Below are 18,225 nucleotides of genomic sequence, written 5' to 3'. Positions count from 1 at the left end.
GGTCTACTCCCCGCCACCCTAAAAAATTGTAAACCACTGGGAAAAAACAGCTGTAAAAAATTTAGTGTCACAGATGTACACTTACAGATACATGCACAAATGAGCAAGCCTACAACAGAACACACCAATGTGTTAACAGTTATATAGTTTTGAGTGGCAGGATCGAATAATTTCGCTTATACTTATTCTTTTAATTGTCTACAATGAAAACAAGTTGCTTTTGTTGATAAGGGAAAAAACAATTTATTTTTTAATTTTATTTATTTATTTTTTGCGGTACGCAGACCTCTCTCTGTTGTGGCCTCTCCCATTGCACAGGCTCCGGACACGCAGGCTCAGTGGCCATGGCTCACGGGCCCAGCCGCTCCGCGGCATGTGGGATCTTCCCGGACCGGGGCACGAACCCGCGTCCCCTGCATCGGCAGGCGGACTCTCAACTACTGCGCCACCAGGGAAGCCCCAGAATTTATTTTATTTTCTTGGCTGCGCTGCTTGGCTTGCAGGATCTTAGTTCCCCAACTAGGGATTGAACCTAGGCCCCTATTTTCTTAATATTAATAAAAGTTCATTCAATTACATGGCAAAACCCACCATAAAGTCAAAGAACCAACAAAAAAGGAGAGAATATTTGAAGTGTGTATCAGGCATAAAGGGCTAACAACACTTAATATTTTTTTTAATCTCTTAAAAATTGACAAAGGCCCCTAAACCTGACAGTTAAATGGGAAAAAGCCAAGTAGCAGACACTAGATCCCCAGTACCTTCCCACACTGTCTCACCTACACCGGGCACCGCTAGTGTCCTGTAGGCGACCTGCTCGTGCCCCCAGCTCCCGTCAGGAGGAGGGCTTACCTGACACACATGTCTGAAGAGCTGCAGGGCCCGCTGGTCCAGCTCTCCCTTGCACAGCACGTGGGAGCGCAGGTACAGGAGGGCGTTCAGCAGCAGCTGTTCTTGGGTGGGGCAGGGCCTCTGGCTCTTGCCCTCCAGCTCCTTTCCTCCCAGGCGCTTAAGGAGCAGCTTCCCAAGGCCTCGCAGGACCTCCTCCGATTTCACCGAGCACAAAGCATCTGCGTGAGCATAGTAGGTGGGGAAGGTGGGGCCCACTGATGGGAAAGCCAACAGGGATGTGGCCAGGGCACCCAGCCTGTGCGCGCAGACCACACCACCATGGAGTGAGGCGTGGACCTCGCACGCCACCAGCCGCATGCCATGCTGCAGCTGCAGGACGGATGCCTGCAGCGGGGCCGCTGCGTCTGGGTAAAGGGCGAACTCCTCTGCCAGCCGCCTCCGGAACTGGTGGTGTGACTGCTGCCAAGAGGCCTCCTCCTTCAGAAGGTTCTGGGCCATCTGGGCAGCCCGAGGTCCGTCCGTGTGGAGGGCCTGCAGGAGCCGAGTGAGCAGGTCCTGAACGGCAGAGGCCTTGGCGATGCTGGTGACATAGTGGTGGACCTCCTGTACCAGGGACTCATACGCAGGCAGCGGGGGCCTGAAGGCCTGCTTCTTGGACAGGCTGCAGATTAAGTTCTCCAGCTGATCAATTCTCTGGCGAAGCAACCTAAAGGCAAATTAACACAGTATGCAAATTCTGTCAGAAGCAAAGCAGCAAATCTAGACTGAGCCTCAGGAAAACGGCAGGAAGACATTTCAGATACTGAGGCATAAAATGATATATGGACAATTATAATGAAAATGGATAATATATACACAGGCATTTACCACGTGCAACACGTGTCGTTGAGCACTTCGGAGGCACGTCTCACTGAAGTGGGCACTATTACCTTCCTTTTACAAATATGGCACTGAGGTTTAAGGTATTGAGTGGTCTACCCAAGGTTTAAAGCCAAAGGTCAGGGACAGGACTGGAACTCAGAACCCACTACTAAACAGTATTTCCTAAGGTAACAGATCTCCACAGTGCACGTCATCACACCCCACTCCTTCCACATTGAGAATAAGCTCTGCTTTCAACCCTCCTGGCCCCATGTGAGTCCTCCCCCGCCTTTCACAGAGTATGTATTTTTCCTGATTATAACCATGGCTTTGGGATCTACCTGCTAATGTAGTTCAGAGATGTAGACCATAACCTCAGCTTAACACTGTTACTACAAAATGTCTTTTTAAAAAGAATATTCAAGCCAATAACCCCCAACTGGAATAATCACCACGGTGTTACCTGACGTGAGGATGAGAGTGATCGAGGACTACTTCATCCTCCAGGTCTCTTCCGGTCTGCAGCTGGGATGAGAGGCTCCGGGTCTTCCACTCACACTGCAGCTGTTGTAACTAGCGGAAGGGGAGAGACTGGTCTGCTGTGCCCAGCTAGGGCCAGGCCCCAGAGACAAAGCCCTGGGGGAGGGTCGTTCCCTGGATGGAAGGAACCTGAATGACCCAAGGGCAGGGGTTTCTGTTCCACTAACCTGGACCACTCACCTCAGAGCTGTCAGGTGAAAAGACACTATCTCACTTATGCCAATGAACTTCTAAGTCTCTGCTACAGCAGTCTGATCATCACCCCAACTAACATAATTTTCCTTCTTCAAAATACAGAACTAGTGTATCACTATCTTAATGTATTCAGTTCCTGAGTTTGGTTGGAAGTTCAAATAGCAAGAGATACACCACATTATCCGAATCTACCTACTTCCTGAGTTTTGGATAACAAACACCCAAAGTTCAAAACCTAAGGAATGCTATACGCTGTCTAAAGAAGTTACCCAAATCCAAATATCCACAACCTACTTTAGGCAGAGGGATCTGGATAGGGAAGGATACCACTAGAGTTCTCCTGCTGTGCGCTCTGCCCAGGGCAGCCTATCAGCAGAAACATCAGAATGGCCCCTCCCGGTGCCTGAACCTACTCAGAGGAACCCGCAAAGAGGAAAACACAGTCTTTAGAACACACTTCTGGGATGTCACAGGGCAGCTTATGTAAAATCATCCCTCTGTGCTCTGAGCATCCAAAGGGAGACAAAGGAGTAATATACTAAGCAAAGCCAGGCAGTCAGGGATGCAGCCCACGCTCCAGACCCTCCCTCCATACCTCTTCCTTGGCGTACTTGAGCTTGTACTCCCTCTTCACGGCGGGGTCGAAGCGTGCCTGGGGAAGCCAGGTCTGGATCTGGAGCAGGCCCAGGCTCACCCACAGGCTCCCACGGTGGGCTGGCTCAGGCAGGTCCCGCTTACCCTCCCCCTCCCCGAACAAGTGGCGCAGGGAGGTGAGCAAAAGGCACAGCAGCTCCTTGGGCAGCGTCTCCTGCCCGGCCATGTCCCCGAGAGTCTGGGCCACGTGCTGGCATGCCTGGCTGTCCCCAGGCAGCAGCTGCTCACAGTTCTGCACGTACTCCTGCCGCCGGGGCTCGGGGAGCAGCTCTGCCAGGCCAGCCAAGTGCCGGCACAGCACCAGCCGCTGGAGCTGGGAATCCGTGCGTCTGTGGGGACAGGGAAGCACTTAAGGGTCTGCGCCACAGCGACCACCATTCCCTTCTCATGCTACTGTTCTTCCAGAAAATGACAAGACAGACTGCACTGCCTACACCTAGAGGTGAATTTCTGTTCTCACTTAATCTGATACGGTTTTCTAAGTACCACCTTCTTGATCACAATATACTTACAGCTGACAGAGTGGCTGGCCAGCTCACAGCAGGCTCTGTCGTGGACTGAAAACCTGCTCATCCAGCCAGAAAACACCCTTCCTCCACCCACTGGAACTAGCCACTATTGAAGAAAGCTCTGACCGAGGTCCCCACTACATGCTCTGGAGGAAAGACGGGAGCTGTACCGTCTACCTGGGGGAGGGAATACCTGAACTCTGCTACAGAAGGGACAGCCATGTTGGTCCAAAGCACCGAGCTGATGTCCTGGAGCTGCTGTGATCTCTCAACCCACTCCCCCAGGGTGACATGTGAGGAGGACAGGATGGGGAGGCCGCTCACATCCCAGGGACTTGCTCTGTAGCTGCTGGTCAAGACTTCAAAGCAGCACTTGGAGAACACGGCTCTACTGAGACTTCCAGGACCCTGATAAGGGGAGAGGAGTCATGTTAACTTTTAGAAATCAAAAAAAAGGGTTTCAACAAGCAGCACTGGGGCACCTTAGAGGAAAGAAAGAAATTTTAAAAGGAGATTCAGGTTGCTAGGAACAGGTAAACATCAGCCTGAGACAGGACCAGAAGGGCAGAACGGGGGCGGGTGCAGTGGGCCTTTGAAGGACTCCATTCTCTATGAAGGAGGAGCAGTGGGTGCTTTAGTAATGCAGAAGAAAACCCCTCAAACCTGGGCATCAGGAAGACCAGTCGTGCAGCAGAGCTGGGGGCAGGAAGGTGAGACCTGAAGGCAGGGGAAGGAGTTGGAAGACAAATAGAAGAGCCAGGGGCAAGCCTGTCTCCCTGGACTGTTAACCTGGGACACAGGAACAGCTGTCCATGAACAAAGGGTTAGCGGGTCAAATACACGAGAGCAAACCTGACTCTATGCAACTCTTGGGGACCCATAAGGTTTAACACTAAAAGCTTTGAGAGATGTTTTACACTAAAGAAATCAATCTTGATAGAGCAATGGAACAGAACTGAGTCCAAAAATAAATCCATGAACATTGTGGGAATAAGGTGTTATGACAGAGGTGGCCATTTCAAAAGAGATGGAAAGGATGAACTAGTCAAAACTGGTGTTGCTAATACTGCTTTAGGATATGCTTGTTTGTATAAAATAAAAAATTTGCATCCCCACCTCACAAAACAAGATATTCAGATGAGACTGATGTAAACATAAAACAAAAACAAAAACAGAAAATATGAGGGCTTCCCTGGTGGCACAGTGGTTAAGAATCCGCCTGCCAATGCAGGGGACATGGGTTCGAGCCCAGGTCCGGGAAGATCCCACATGCCGCGGAGCAACTAAGCCCGTGTGCCACAACTACTGAGCCTGCGCTCTAGAGCCCGTGAGCCACAACTACTGAAGCCTGTGCGCCTAGAGCCCATGCTCCACAACCAGAGAAGCCACCGCAATGAGAAGCCCGTGCACCGCAATGAAGAGTAGCCCCTCCTCGCGCAACTAGAGAAAGTCCACGCGCAGCAATGAAGACCCAATGCAGCTGGGGGGAAAAAAAAAAAAGAAAATACGAGAAAATGGTTTTTTTAACTCTGTGGGTAATGAAGGAAGACTTATTTAAAAAGCATGATACCAAAGCCAGAAAGTAGAAAGGGACCGGCATATTTGAAAAGAAAACACTATAAAACTTCTGTGATATAAGAAAACATCTTCAAACTTGAGAGACAACAGAACACTACAAATGTATTTCCAAATATATGTTGGGTGAAGTTTTAATATCTATAATACATAAAGAGACCTTCAATAATAAAATGATGATTAATGACTTTTTTTTCTTTTTTTTTAACAAAATGAGCAATAAACATGACTGGAAAATTCAGAGAAAGAAATAAAGCAATCAATATACATATGTAAAGACATTCAACCTGAATAATAATCAAAGGAATACATATCAAAATGAGATTTTTTTTTAACTGTATGATTGGCAATAATTTAAAGTGTTAATAACACCTAGTGAGGCAAAGATACGGAAACACAGAATATATGATAAGTGAAACGTGCTCTAGTCCCAAGTCCGCCATGGTCATCCTGACTTCATGTTCTCCCTCTTCACTGTCTCTTTGCGGGTTTAAAAAGTGAAAAAATGAAAACCTACTTCCCTAGACGTTCTAATAATATTTACAAATCTCTTTAAATGTGAAGACACTTTGGCCAAGGGTTAAATTCCAATTCTCGTCACACATCCACAGAAATACTCAGACAAGTGGACAAAGGCTTATACAAGGGTAGTTGATGCAGGTATGTTTGCTATAGGAAGGGGGAGGAGAAGGCAAGAAACCTCAATGCTTATCAAGAAGAAAGTGATTAAATGCACTCCAGCACATTAGTACAATAGAATACCTTAAAAAGAATAAGCTGGAATGACAGGTGCAAATTTCCATGACATATCATGTGAACCAAGAAGGTGGTCTTGTTTTTATTTACATATGTATTTAATATAAAAATGCATGTTAACAGAAGGATACAGAACAAAGAGTGGTTATTCCCAGTGAATTCTACATTATATTCGTATATAAATACACATGTATACATATTGTGTATGTATATATGTATGCATATATATACACACACACGTATGCACACATATCTACATGTTTCTGTACTGTTTAAAATCTTATAATTAGAAAAAATATTTCAATTAGAAGAGAAATTAAAGACTTTTTAAAGGAAATTGTGTTTACATTAATTCAGGATTTCCCAAATCATTTAAGATGGAATATCTTTTTTGAAGCTACACTTATTAATATCTTACAGAAAATAAAGTATTGCAATCATTTACTTTTAGTCACTGCTCTATCCTAGGAATAAATGTTCATTGCTAGATCCATTGAGAAGTTTCTTCTACTATCATCAAACATTTTTATAATTTTATGGCAACAAACCTTTAACGTGGGGTCCAGAAGGGACTTGGGTGTCTCCCTCTGCTGCACACCAGGCAGAGGGCTCCATGTTAGCCAGTACTCTGGATTTGTGGTCACAGTACTGCTCCAGAAAGATGTAAACATGGAATTAAATAACTCGGACCACAAAGAGGTCCTTTCTTCAGTAGACATCTAGAGATAAAGGAATAATTAGATAAGAGAGTATTTGAGAAAGGTTCCATAAATCATTATAAGGTCTCTCTGTCTTGTAAGACTCATCTAAAACTAACATGGGTTTAAAGATTATTAATCCTAATGTTCCTGATTTTCTGCCACCCCAGTTGTCTTGGTCAAGTCACTTAACCTATTTATAATTTTATAAAACATAAGATCTGACTTTATAAAAGTGCATGAGAAAACTTAATTAAAATAATCACACAATTATGTGATCAAAATAAATAAATGAATAAAACATTATTATCAAAAAAATTTAACGTTGTACTAATGAAGTTACATTAACTACAGTTTACCACTATTCACATTTAACAGTTAGTTACTCTTGTGGAAGGGTAAAAAACACTCTGACAATACATTTTTGAGCAAATAAAATAAAAATAAGCAAATATTTTAGCCTCATTTAACTGGAAACCAAATGAAATGATCTGTGATAAGAGTAGAGAAATACCAAGGAAATTACTGCCAAAGAACATTCAAAGTTCTCCCCTTTGAAACTTAATTCAGATAAGACTAGAGTTTTACAACATGCAGTTTTTGAGAATAAATAGATGTTCTGCAATCAGTCTGCCACAGAAAATCTAATCAGCTCATAGTGCAAAGGAGGTTTCTTGATTTTGATTTTGGTTTTTACCTTTTGATGGTGCACTAAGGACCAAAGGTCTCGAAGCTCTTGAGGAGCAACTGGTGTGTGCTTAAGACAAAACGTGATGTGATGACTTATCTCCTCCTCTATATGGGGTTGCTGGTTTTTGCTGGACCTGCTCCAAAAATAAAGAGGGAGAGAGAGTGGGCTGTAGGCTTTCAATGAGCTGCTAGAAAACTGCTATGTAAGGGAAGATGGAACACACAGGACTTGGAGTACATTTATTTAAAAATGAGCAAATAATTCTACTGGAAGAACACCTAGTAACATTCATTCATTCATTCATTTATATAAATTTATTTAATTAATTTATGTATTTTTGGCTGTGTTGGGTCTTCATTGCTGCGCACGGGCTTTCTCTAGTTGCGGCAAGTGGGGGCTACTCTTCGTTGCGGCGTGCGGACTTACTGCAGTGGCTTCTCTTGTTGCGGAGCACAGGCTCTAGAGGTGCGGTTTTCAGTAGTTGTGGTGCGTGGGCTCAGTAGTTGTGGCGCACGGCCTTAGTTGCTCCGCGGTATGTGCGATCTTCCCGGACCAGGGCTCAAACCTGTGTCCCCTGCATTGGCAGGCGGATTCTTAACCACTGCACCACCAGGGAAGTCCCACACCTAGTAACTTTTAGAAGTGCAGTCAAAACAGGCAAAGCATCTTCAAGAAGTTTTGGCTTTCCAAAGTGGCAAATGACCTCCCTCTGCTTCAGCAACTATGCCCCCTCAAGACAACGCTGTGTAGAATACACGGAATAACCTTGCAAGAAAATAAGTGCCCCCAAAGGAAAAAAACTGAAGGATGGCTCACCTTCTCAGGCAAGCCTGCGTCATAAAATCCGCTGTGACTCTGTACTGCCAAAGCATAGCCAGGTACTCCATTGCAGGCCAGAGCTGAACACTCCTGGTGAGCTGGATTAAGGAGGTAAAGCCTGGCTGTGACAGGGAGGAAGCTTCGCTGTGCTTTTTCTCCAGAAAACCAAGTGAAATTCCTCTGGCTTTTAGCTCTGAACACTGAGCATTCACAAGACTCTTCAATTCATCTGGACAAAAAGACACACAGTGGTCAGTGGTCAGGCTCAGATTCCCAACAGCCAGTCACATGACCATTAGCTTAACCTGAGTTCAACTTCACCTGAGCTTGAGTGTCTCATGTGTTAATACAGGGGTCCCCAACCCCCGGTCCGGTCCGCAGCCTGTTAGGACCTGGGCCGCACAGCAGAAGGTGAGCAGCGAGGCGAGTGAGCGAAGCTTCATCTGCCGCTCCCCACCGCCCCCCACCGCCCCCCATCGCTCCCCATTGCCCCCCATCACCGCCTGAGCCATCCCCCACCCCAGCCATGGAAAAACTCTCTTCCACGAAACCAGTCCCTGGTGCCAAAAAGGTTGGGGACCGCTGTGTTAAATAATGCTATTAATACCTGCACAATTCCAATGATAGAATTAAATAATATATGTGAAGTTTAAGGAATTCCCTGGCAGTCCAGGGGTTAAAACTTGGGCTTTCACTGCCGTGGATCTAAGTTTGATCCCTGGTTGGGGAACTAGGATCCCACAAGCTGCGTGGTGTGGCCAAAAAAAATTAAAGAAAAAAAAAAAAAGTTTAGCCCTATGCCTGATACTTATTTAGTGGTCGGTATAAGTATACAGGGAATAAATAAATAAATAAAAGGAGAATATCTAAGGGAAAACTTTAAAAAACTTATTGGCTGCAAATAAATAAATAAATAAATAAATAAAACGTATTGGCTGCAGAGCAGAGGATATGCTTAGAACATCTGTCAGCTAGCCAAACTCCAGAGCACATTACCTGGGTTGACATCTTCCAGAGTATTAGCTCTGAGGACCAACCCCCAGGCCTGTAGGAGACTTTTCTTTAATGTCCATTCAGAAGCAACCATTTGGAGCCGACTAATGTCTTCCCACCATCCACTCTCCCCAAGGGCAGGCATCCGCTCTCTGATGGCAAGGGCTTTGTTAAAGACCTTCAATTGTGAAAAACACTCCACCACCAGCTTGTCCTGAAACAATAAAACCCAGGAGAGCCTATTACAAAGGAGAAGAGTAGTTCTTTTTAGCAGCCTATTCATGGCTGAAAAAAATGTTTTAAATATTTCCTTAATGATTCTATAAAACATAAAGTTGGTTTACTCCTGTAGATCTCAGGATATTCACAGTAATACAGTTAAAAGTCTACTCAGCCTTAAAAATCTCAAGAATAAGTAAAATGATAACATTTAACAAGTCAGTTAATAGTACTCATTGAACATCTAAGAATTAAGCTGTGCAAGCAAGGCTGAGTATAGTTGAATGGCAGTCCCCATGTTCCAGGAGAGCTGCCAAAGAGGTCAAATCTTTGTGTTTCCTGCATGCTTCCAAGTCGTACCTTAAAAGGAAACGGTCGTCCCAGAAACTTCTGTAACTTCTTTATACCCGTGAATCCACCAGTTGGGCTCCCCAAGCAATTCTGAATATGTTCTGAGACGGTCTGAACCTCTTTGTAATATCTTTAACAAAGGAGATAAAGGGCAGAAGGGAAGTAAGGAAAGGGGGAAATGCTGGATGGTTAAGAACATCACTCACATTTTGTATTTGATTTACATTCACCAACAGGCCAAGGGAACAAACCAAAGTAAAGCCAAGAAGAAGCACATTTCAATTCCTAACCCTCCTCCCTTTAATGTCAATACTGTAGCTACTGACATTGTTACTCTAAATATGACTCTTACTTGTTTTCGTGGTTCATCAGGAGTTGCGGGATCTGACGAATCAAATGTTTTAAAACCCAGTGCCAGTGAAGGGCAAGCAAGGCCAGGCCTGGTGCATCCACTTTTACTGTATCGGCCACAGTCCAGAACCGGTCCCGCCACCGCACAGAACCCAAGATCTAAACACAAGGTAAACCAAAACTGCTCACAAACATCTCCCAGTAAAGGACACGGAACACTGACTTCAATCATTAATCAATACTCAACATACACACGTTAAAGATCTAGCATCCGACTGGAGTATTTTTAGGGATTATTAAGGCAGTCAGAGGAAGCAAAGCTCTTTCCTCCTATTATTTGAAGTTCAGTTATCAGAGAAAGTGGAATTACTGGGTCATGTGGTAAGTGTACACGCAATGTTGTAAGAAACCACCAACCTGCTTGACAAAGCAGCTGCACTATTTTGTATCCCATCCAGCAGTGTAGGTGGGTTTCAGTTTATTCCACTTCCTTGCCAATACTTGCTGTTGCTGACCGTTTTAATTTTAGCCATTCTGGTGGGTGGCACCGCACTGTGGTTTTAATTTACATTTCCTTGATAACTAATGATGTTGCAATTTTTCCAAGTTCTCATTGGGCATTCATTTATCTTCCGAGAAGCATCTATTCAAATTCTCTTGTTCATTTTAAAAAATTGGGCTGTCTTATTATTTGTCTATAAAATTTACATGTGATTTATCAACAGTGTCTCCCAGTGTTTTCCTTTTCTTAAAGCTATCTATTAAGTTCTTTATTTTGACAAAATTGAATTCATCAATTTTTTTCTTTTATGAGGAATGCCCTGAAATCTTTGCCTAGCCTCAAGCTGTGAAGATTTTCTCCTATGTTTTCTTTTAGAGGTTCATAATTTTAGCTTTTATACATAGGTCTATGATCCATTTTGAGGTAACTTTTCTATATGATGTAAGGTAGCAGGTAAAGGCTCATTTTTATTTTATTATATGGATATCTAGTTTTTCCATTACCATTTGCTGAATGAACTGCTTTCTCCATTAAATTACCTTTGCATATTTGCCCCCCCGCCCCAAAACTTCACTGACCATATAAGAGGGTCTATTTCCGAAGTCTCTTTTTTGTTTCACTGGTCTATATGTCTATCCTTATGACAATAACTACTGTTTTCATTAATGTAGCTTCTTAATGCAAATCAGGTATTGTGAGTCTCCAACTTAGCTGTCCTTCTAATTATGTACTTTTACAGTAGTCTCAAGATTAGTGATTCCTTTTAGGTTTTATGATGTCAGAGCTGTTTTCATAATAATGTCACGTTATTTGCCTTTTTCACTATGTTGACATTTGCACTGATGGTACCAAAAACAGGGCCGGGGGTGGAGGGGACAAACTGTGATTGGGTGTCTGGCAAACACTGTGTGGAAAATGAATGAAGTCAACCTGTCAGTTCAAGAAAAACAGGAGAGTATTTGTTGCTGATGATAGAATTCGAACCTTCAAGTAAAACCTAGAACTTTGAAAAACTAAGAGCTTGACAACTTCCCAATACTTACAGATTTTTTCATGAGGTAACTTTTTGTGGTAATTTTTCATGAGTGTGACTTTTTAAATTTATCTATATTGAAAAATGTAATGTGTCAACACTTGGAAGATCTGATAACTCACTGAACAATACTTTCCAAATTACCAGTGCATGAGAACATACATGCAAGGCTAAAAGTCCATCCAAAATGCAAGCCAGGCCAACGGATTTTAACGCATGACAAGATCAGTGATACTTTTTCAGATTCCACATTACAAGTAACCTTTACAAAACTAACACTTGTCAACCTGTGGTATAGAATCAAAGAATATCACAGTTATGTGAAATGTTGTTAAATACTCCTCCCTTTCCAATCTCTTAGCCACATGAAATAGAGGCCAGTTTTTCTTCACAAACTTCAATCCATACAACATACTGTAAGAGACCGAATGCAGAAGCAGGTGTGAGAATCCAGGTTTCTTCTGTTAAGCCAGACATTAAAGAGACTCGCAGAAATGTAAAACAGTTCCACTCCTCTTAATTTTTCTTTTGGAAAATAGTTGTTTTTCATTAAAAATGTTATTCATATTACCACGAAATGAATTTGTTACTGTGTTTCTTAAACATATTAATAAATATTTTTTACATTTCTCAGATTTATTTCCTAAAAGTAAATATTGATACACGTAAACACATAAACAAAAGTTCTTTGAGGGTTTTGGTAACTTTTATGACCATGGGGGGGTGGGCCTTGAGACTAAAAAGTTTAAGATCTACAATTCTAGTTTAACCAGAATTACTTGAATAATCTGGATACAAGCCCAATTTAGTCCATATGTGACAATCATGTCTAAGAAGGATTAAGTGAATTAAAATATAACTGTTAAGATTCTGATGTTTATCAACAGGTGAGTGGATGAATAAGATGTAGTACATACATGCAGTGGACTATTACTCGGCAATAAGAAGGAATGAATTTTTGAGACACAAAACAATATGGATGCATCTCAAAATAATGATTTTTTTAAATATATTTTTTTCATTTTTATATTTTTATTTTTTTGGCTGCACCACACGGCATATGGGATCTTAGTTCCCTGACCAGGGATCGAACTGAACCTGTGCCCCCTACATTGGAAGTGTGGAGTCTTAACCACTGGACCACCAGGGAAGTCCTCAAAATGATTTTAAGGGAAAGTAGCCAGATAAAAAAGAACAATATAAAATACTAGAAAACACAACTGAGCACCAGTAACAGAAAGCAGATCAGTGGATACCTGGTTGGAGGTGGGGGGGCAGGAAAAAAGAAGAGAAAACAAAGAACAAGAGGAAAAGGTCTGAGGGTGATGGATAGGTTCACTGTCAGGACTGTGGTAATGGTAGCACAGGTGGACACATGTCAAACATACAAAACTGTACACTTTATATGCGACTTACTATATGTCAGTTATAACACCATAAAGCTTTAAAATATGTGTTATCTATTTAAATTCTTAAGAACTTCTCAAATAATATTGTACATGTAACAACACTGAAGTTGTTCTTGCCCCTAAGAATCTTTGTGCCAAGAAATATGTTGCTTAAGATAAAAACAGGTACATCTCCTTACCTCATTAACACTGGCATCAGACACCATCCCCTGGGAGGACTGTACCCAGAGCAGGATTAGCGCATCACAAAGTTCAAAAAAAGCAGCAAGATTGACCACGATTTCATGGGGCAGGCTGTGATAGCTCTCTGGATCTTACAGAGTTGGTATAAACAAAATAAGAATATTTGATCAGATTTAAATCTCTGGACATTTTCAAAATCAACAGTAATCTACAACTTAATGTTATTCTCAGTACAAGGGTCAATTTGAAACGTGAAAATTGAAAGCAAACCTTTGTCTATTATTAAGTTAGCAAGTTAGTCATGCATATCTAGAGACGTTCATAACGTCTTAATTAAAAAAAAGCTTCTGTTTAAATACGATTTCTAAGTGTGTATATGACTGGATGGATAGATAACACAGACAGATCTGAGAAGATACAAACAAATATACTATTAACAGTAGCTGCTGCGAGAGGAGACTTTTTCCATTTTTATGCTTCTATATAGTTTGAATATTTTCCAAGAAATACCGTTATCTTTTCAATTTTAAAAAAAAAAGGAGGAAGGAAGAAAGAACCTATAAGCAAATGCTTATGAGCTCATACTTTTGAGCCAACAGAACAAGTTTCAAGTTCTGGCTCTGCTACTTGCTAGAGATGTGACCTTGAGCATCTCTGTGCCTCCCTTTCCTCTCTCATGAGGCTTATCTCATGGTTGCTATAAAAAGTAAATGAGATCAAGGACACGTAAAAAAGCACTTAGTCAAAACTACTGAACAAGGGAAGATGTTCAAACTCGAGCTAGCAAATCAAAAGGAATCAGTACCATGGCATCAGCTGTTAAATCCCTCTCACCTTCAGCAACATTATGCAGTCAGAGGCATAAATGAAGAAAGTAAAGGTAATGTCCTTACCTTTATGGAATTCAAAGGACATTCTCAAAACACTATTTCTTAACTTTCTGCCACCAACAGAAACCAAATTTGCTTCCGTAAAAATCCGTTTTTCCCGATCAAGATATATGATTGTCCTGAAATGAGATTCCATAACATAACGAATAGTTATTGGTTAATAATACTTATTACAGCCTCTACCGGCTGAATCCTGAGAACCCTTGGAACATCAGTCTCCTTCAACCTGCCATTCCCCTCGTGCCTCTGCAAATTCTGGATAGAGAGACGGCAGCAAGAGGGATGACAACTGAGCTGGGGGGGAGGAAGACAGAGGGCTAGGTAGACCACCCAGTCCCTCTGTGTTGCTCTGCCATGACATGACAAACTATGCTGTGAACTCTTAAAACTGGCCATCTCACAATTAACCTGCAGTGCTGGAAGTTTCCTGGGGAGGAGGAAGGGGGAGTTGCTGGGAGGGGGGACAAGGGGGCCTCAGAGGTGCTACTACTACGTTATCACATGAGTGAGCTCACTTTGTGAAAAGTCACCCAAACGATATATAATCATCATTACTGTACTTTTCTGTAATGCACGCTATACCTCAATTACAAAATTATTTTTTAAATCTATTACACTAATGGCCAATTAAAAAATATTACCGGTCATTACATTAAAGGTGAGGAAAGACCAACTTATATAACAGTTATGTAAATTTATACTATAGGTCACTATGTACGTACATCTCCAACATTGGACGGGGCAGATAGATGGCTGAGGAAAGGACATGTGAAAATGCAAGGAGCTGCTGGGAATCAAACAGAAAACAGCGGAAACACAACTATCCTATGATAAAAGATTAACCATAAAACAAATTCCACCACTAATGCTTCACTAGTGTATTTATTAAAGTACCCTATTCAATTATTAAGAACCTGTCACATTCCCAGGCACCTGGACATCAGGGTCAGAATGATTTTGCTGCACATGGAGCGTGAAGGAGAGGTGGTGACAAAGCAACCATGTCTGACACCCACCACTTCTCAGGTTCAGAAAATTAAACACACATAAGACTGTCAAGTATAGCTTAGGAAAGGTATTATCTGTGAAGCCATAGTGTACAACAAGGCAAAGAGCACCCAGAACAGTAGACTTCACCTACTTGTTTGCAACAGACTCTAAAAGGACAAAGAGCTGCTCAGGCTGGTCCATTTGTGGGTCAAAGTCCATCGAATTTCTAATGATGTCCAAAGCCTGCATATTCCATCGGGGATCCAGAGGGATCACATATTCATCTGGTTTAAAAAACAAAAGGTAGAATTTTGGAGTTAAACTCCTTGCCTGGCAAATTTCAGTTGAGGATTTTCATTGTTTTACTTTGATCCCACTGAGTCCTGCCCGGGAAGAGAGGGACCAAGGAAATGGTTTCAGTCCATGGTGGTAGAAAGGTAGGGTTCAACAGCTTTTACGCTATTTCCTTTCTAAAGGCAAAATTTCTTCTAGCCCTGAAAATTCATTCCACCGTAGGATAGAAAGGTAACCTCTGCTACAGCATAAACATTCCAACAAATGTATTCATTTGCTCAGCTCCCACTTCTGGTTGGGAAAGAATCCATGGGCTTAATTACCCAATCTTTCGCCATTAACCATAAAAAAACGAACTTACATGGCAGAAAATGAATGAACACATCTCATTATTTGCTTTCAGTAAGAAAAACAACTCAAGATTATTTCCCTTAAAAACCATTTCTTTATAATCACAGGATGTGCTGCTGCTACCTCTTGCTCCTTTGGCTCAAGCTCAGTATCTCTTCTCTAAAGCAGCAGCGATCAGACTCTGACCCGCTCCAGAGGTTGAGAGCCCAGCGGAAGAGGTAAGACCAAAACGATGGGAACATTAATTTGATGGTGGCTGAGCTGGATGGGTCAGTGGAGCACTTCAAGTTTTAAAGGCATCCACCATAGAGTAGTCTAACAAATGCCTATTGTGAATAGCAAGGTACACATGGGGGCCCATATCCCAAAGTCCAGCAAGACTACACAATCCAGAGCTACACAGCTGAAAGGGAAAAAGGAAGACGAGCTAATGAGTGCCAACAGAGGGCAAGCCATGTCTGCTACAAAGGGAACCTACCACTCTACTCTAGAACTGTGTTCCCAAAGACCAAAATTCCTTCATAATTGGAAAGCCATAATTAGGTCCAGCCGCAACCTGACTACTACAGAAGTTTTCTCTATTGTTTGATTTCTGCTCAACCATTTAGCCCGTTACCTTTAGTGTACATAAGGTAATTTTAAGTATACATAAGATTATAATTATGTAAACATAAGGTTTAGCACAAAAGCATCGTGCATATTTTTTTCTAAACCAAATGGGTAACAGTATGTTTTGATCAACATCAGATAAAGATTGAGAAATTCTGAATACCTCATTTGATTAGATGGCTCAGACGGCTACTCCTTTTATCATTATGACTTTGTTTTGTAACTTTGTATTTAAGGCTTTATAACTTCATCATTAAGGTTTTCTATTTTCTGAAGAAACTGATCCTGTACTGTTTCCCCTTCATCTCAAAATAGATCACAGTTTCTGTTAACAGTACTAGTATATCACAGAAAGTCATAAGTGAAAGGGACCCCAGAAGAATGAATTTAATTCCCATATTTTTCAAACAAAGTCAGCAGTGTGAATGATGGGCCCCAAATCAACAAGCCAGTTTGTGGCCAAGTTGGAACTGGAGCCCAGTCTTCCAACTCCTGTGTTCTTCCCACTACATTGTGTGCCATCGTCCTTTCAGAAACTGAAGAATGCATAATTTCAAAAAAAGTAGCAGAATTTGCATCTGGATACCCTGAGTCTTCTTTAGAAAAAACTGTTATAAGTGGGAGCTGTAACAGATCTTTTTCCCATGAACTCAATGGACAAGTTTCCCAGAGTGCTGAGAGCTAGAAATCAAGTCAGGTGCAGTACCTGTTACATTTGGTTGTAATATTTTGATGACATTACTGACCCCAGATGAGAGAGAATTTGAGTAAAAATTCCTAAGAGATGCAGCACTGGCTTCCAAATGAATCTGTACTGACTCTGTGGAGGAAGGAGAAGCAAATGTTAGCATCTAAAGCAGTGCCGTCCACTTGAACTTTCTGTTCTACAGCTGCTGTCACAGTAGCCATGTCACATGTCACATTTTAGTGGCTACCTCTGGCTAGCAGCTATCACATAGGACACCGCAGATACAAATATTTATACAATTTTTCTCTACACGTTTAGACATCACATGTACCACACAACAATATACACATACGCTGGCTTATCTACACGTTCTCGTGCAGCAGAGACTCATGTAAACTCAATTACTTTAGTCAACAAGTTCTACCAACAAATTCCATGTCCTGTACTTTACAATCTGTACAATGTTGTTAACTGTTGCTTTTCCCTCTCTTGGAATGAAAAAAGTACAAAGAAATCAAGCATGACCACTTAGAGTATTGGAACGAAAATAAGATTAGAATCTTATGTACTTTTATGGGAAGTAAATTTAACAAAAGCAGCCCTTTCTCAGATAGAACGCGTGTGCAGCAGAGTAAGTACAGCAAAAAAAGCAGGATGTTCAAAAACTTAAAAGTAACATAATATAGTACATTTTCCTTCTGGATTTGATAGAAAGCTGGATGGATCCTGAAATGCTAAGGATTACGTGGAGAAAAAAAAATTTATCTCAGGGAACATCTAAGGGCAGATGTGTTCCTTAATATTTTAACAGCTATATAAGCAGTAATGCTAAGTCATAAACGTCCTGCTAGGAGCTTCCCCAGATGTAATTTTAACAGTGTAGTTGGAGAGTAAAACAACTGCTGAGTTACGAAAGCCGGGTAAGTGTACTTAAATTCCCTCATTACACAAATTAAGTTTCTCTACTCACCAAGCCCCTGTGGCACATTCTTGGCTAAATGATAAAGCCATTTAACTCTGAGCATCCAGTCTTGATTGGTTGCTCTTTCTATGAGCAATTTAACAGCCACAGCCAGAGCATCTGGTTCATCGATCCAGTAAGTATCCATTTCAACTGAATTGAATTTTAAGCTCTCCGGGTGGGAGGACTGCATAATTTTCTCTAAGTCTGGCAAAGTAAGAGGCTGAATCCTGAAATTCATTGCAATAGGC

The 18,225-nt window shown here is 42.0% G+C and overlaps 1 protein-coding gene across 1 annotated transcript in view; it reads right to left on the bottom strand.

Moving 5' to 3' along the window:
• The window catches only part of MDN1 (midasin AAA ATPase 1), a 155,197-nt gene that overhangs the window by 46,465 nt on the left and 90,507 nt on the right, over positions 1-18,225 (bottom strand). The window contains exons 49-63 of the mRNA XM_060030232.1: positions 17,984-18,204; positions 17,032-17,145; positions 15,223-15,355; positions 14,085-14,200; positions 13,188-13,321; positions 10,066-10,223; positions 9,723-9,843; positions 9,147-9,357; positions 8,148-8,379; positions 7,338-7,464; positions 6,491-6,661; positions 3,805-4,019; positions 3,044-3,431; positions 2,177-2,286; positions 853-1,558 (exon numbers count right to left, since the gene is read on the bottom strand). Of these exons, the coding sequence (XP_059886215.1) occupies positions 853-1,558; positions 2,177-2,286; positions 3,044-3,431; positions 3,805-4,019; positions 6,491-6,661; positions 7,338-7,464; positions 8,148-8,379; positions 9,147-9,357; positions 9,723-9,843; positions 10,066-10,223; positions 13,188-13,321; positions 14,085-14,200; positions 15,223-15,355; positions 17,032-17,145; positions 17,984-18,204 (3,157 nt within the window). The remainder of the gene's footprint in view (positions 1-852; positions 1,559-2,176; positions 2,287-3,043; positions 3,432-3,804; positions 4,020-6,490; positions 6,662-7,337; positions 7,465-8,147; positions 8,380-9,146; positions 9,358-9,722; positions 9,844-10,065; positions 10,224-13,187; positions 13,322-14,084; positions 14,201-15,222; positions 15,356-17,031; positions 17,146-17,983; positions 18,205-18,225) is intronic.

The sequence above is a fragment of the Delphinus delphis genome, chromosome 14 (assembly GCF_949987515.2).
Source record: "Delphinus delphis chromosome 14, mDelDel1.2, whole genome shotgun sequence".
In the NCBI taxonomy this organism is placed as follows: Eukaryota; Metazoa; Chordata; class Mammalia; order Artiodactyla; family Delphinidae; genus Delphinus; species Delphinus delphis.
This window is presented reverse-complemented; position numbering and strand designations above follow the sequence as displayed.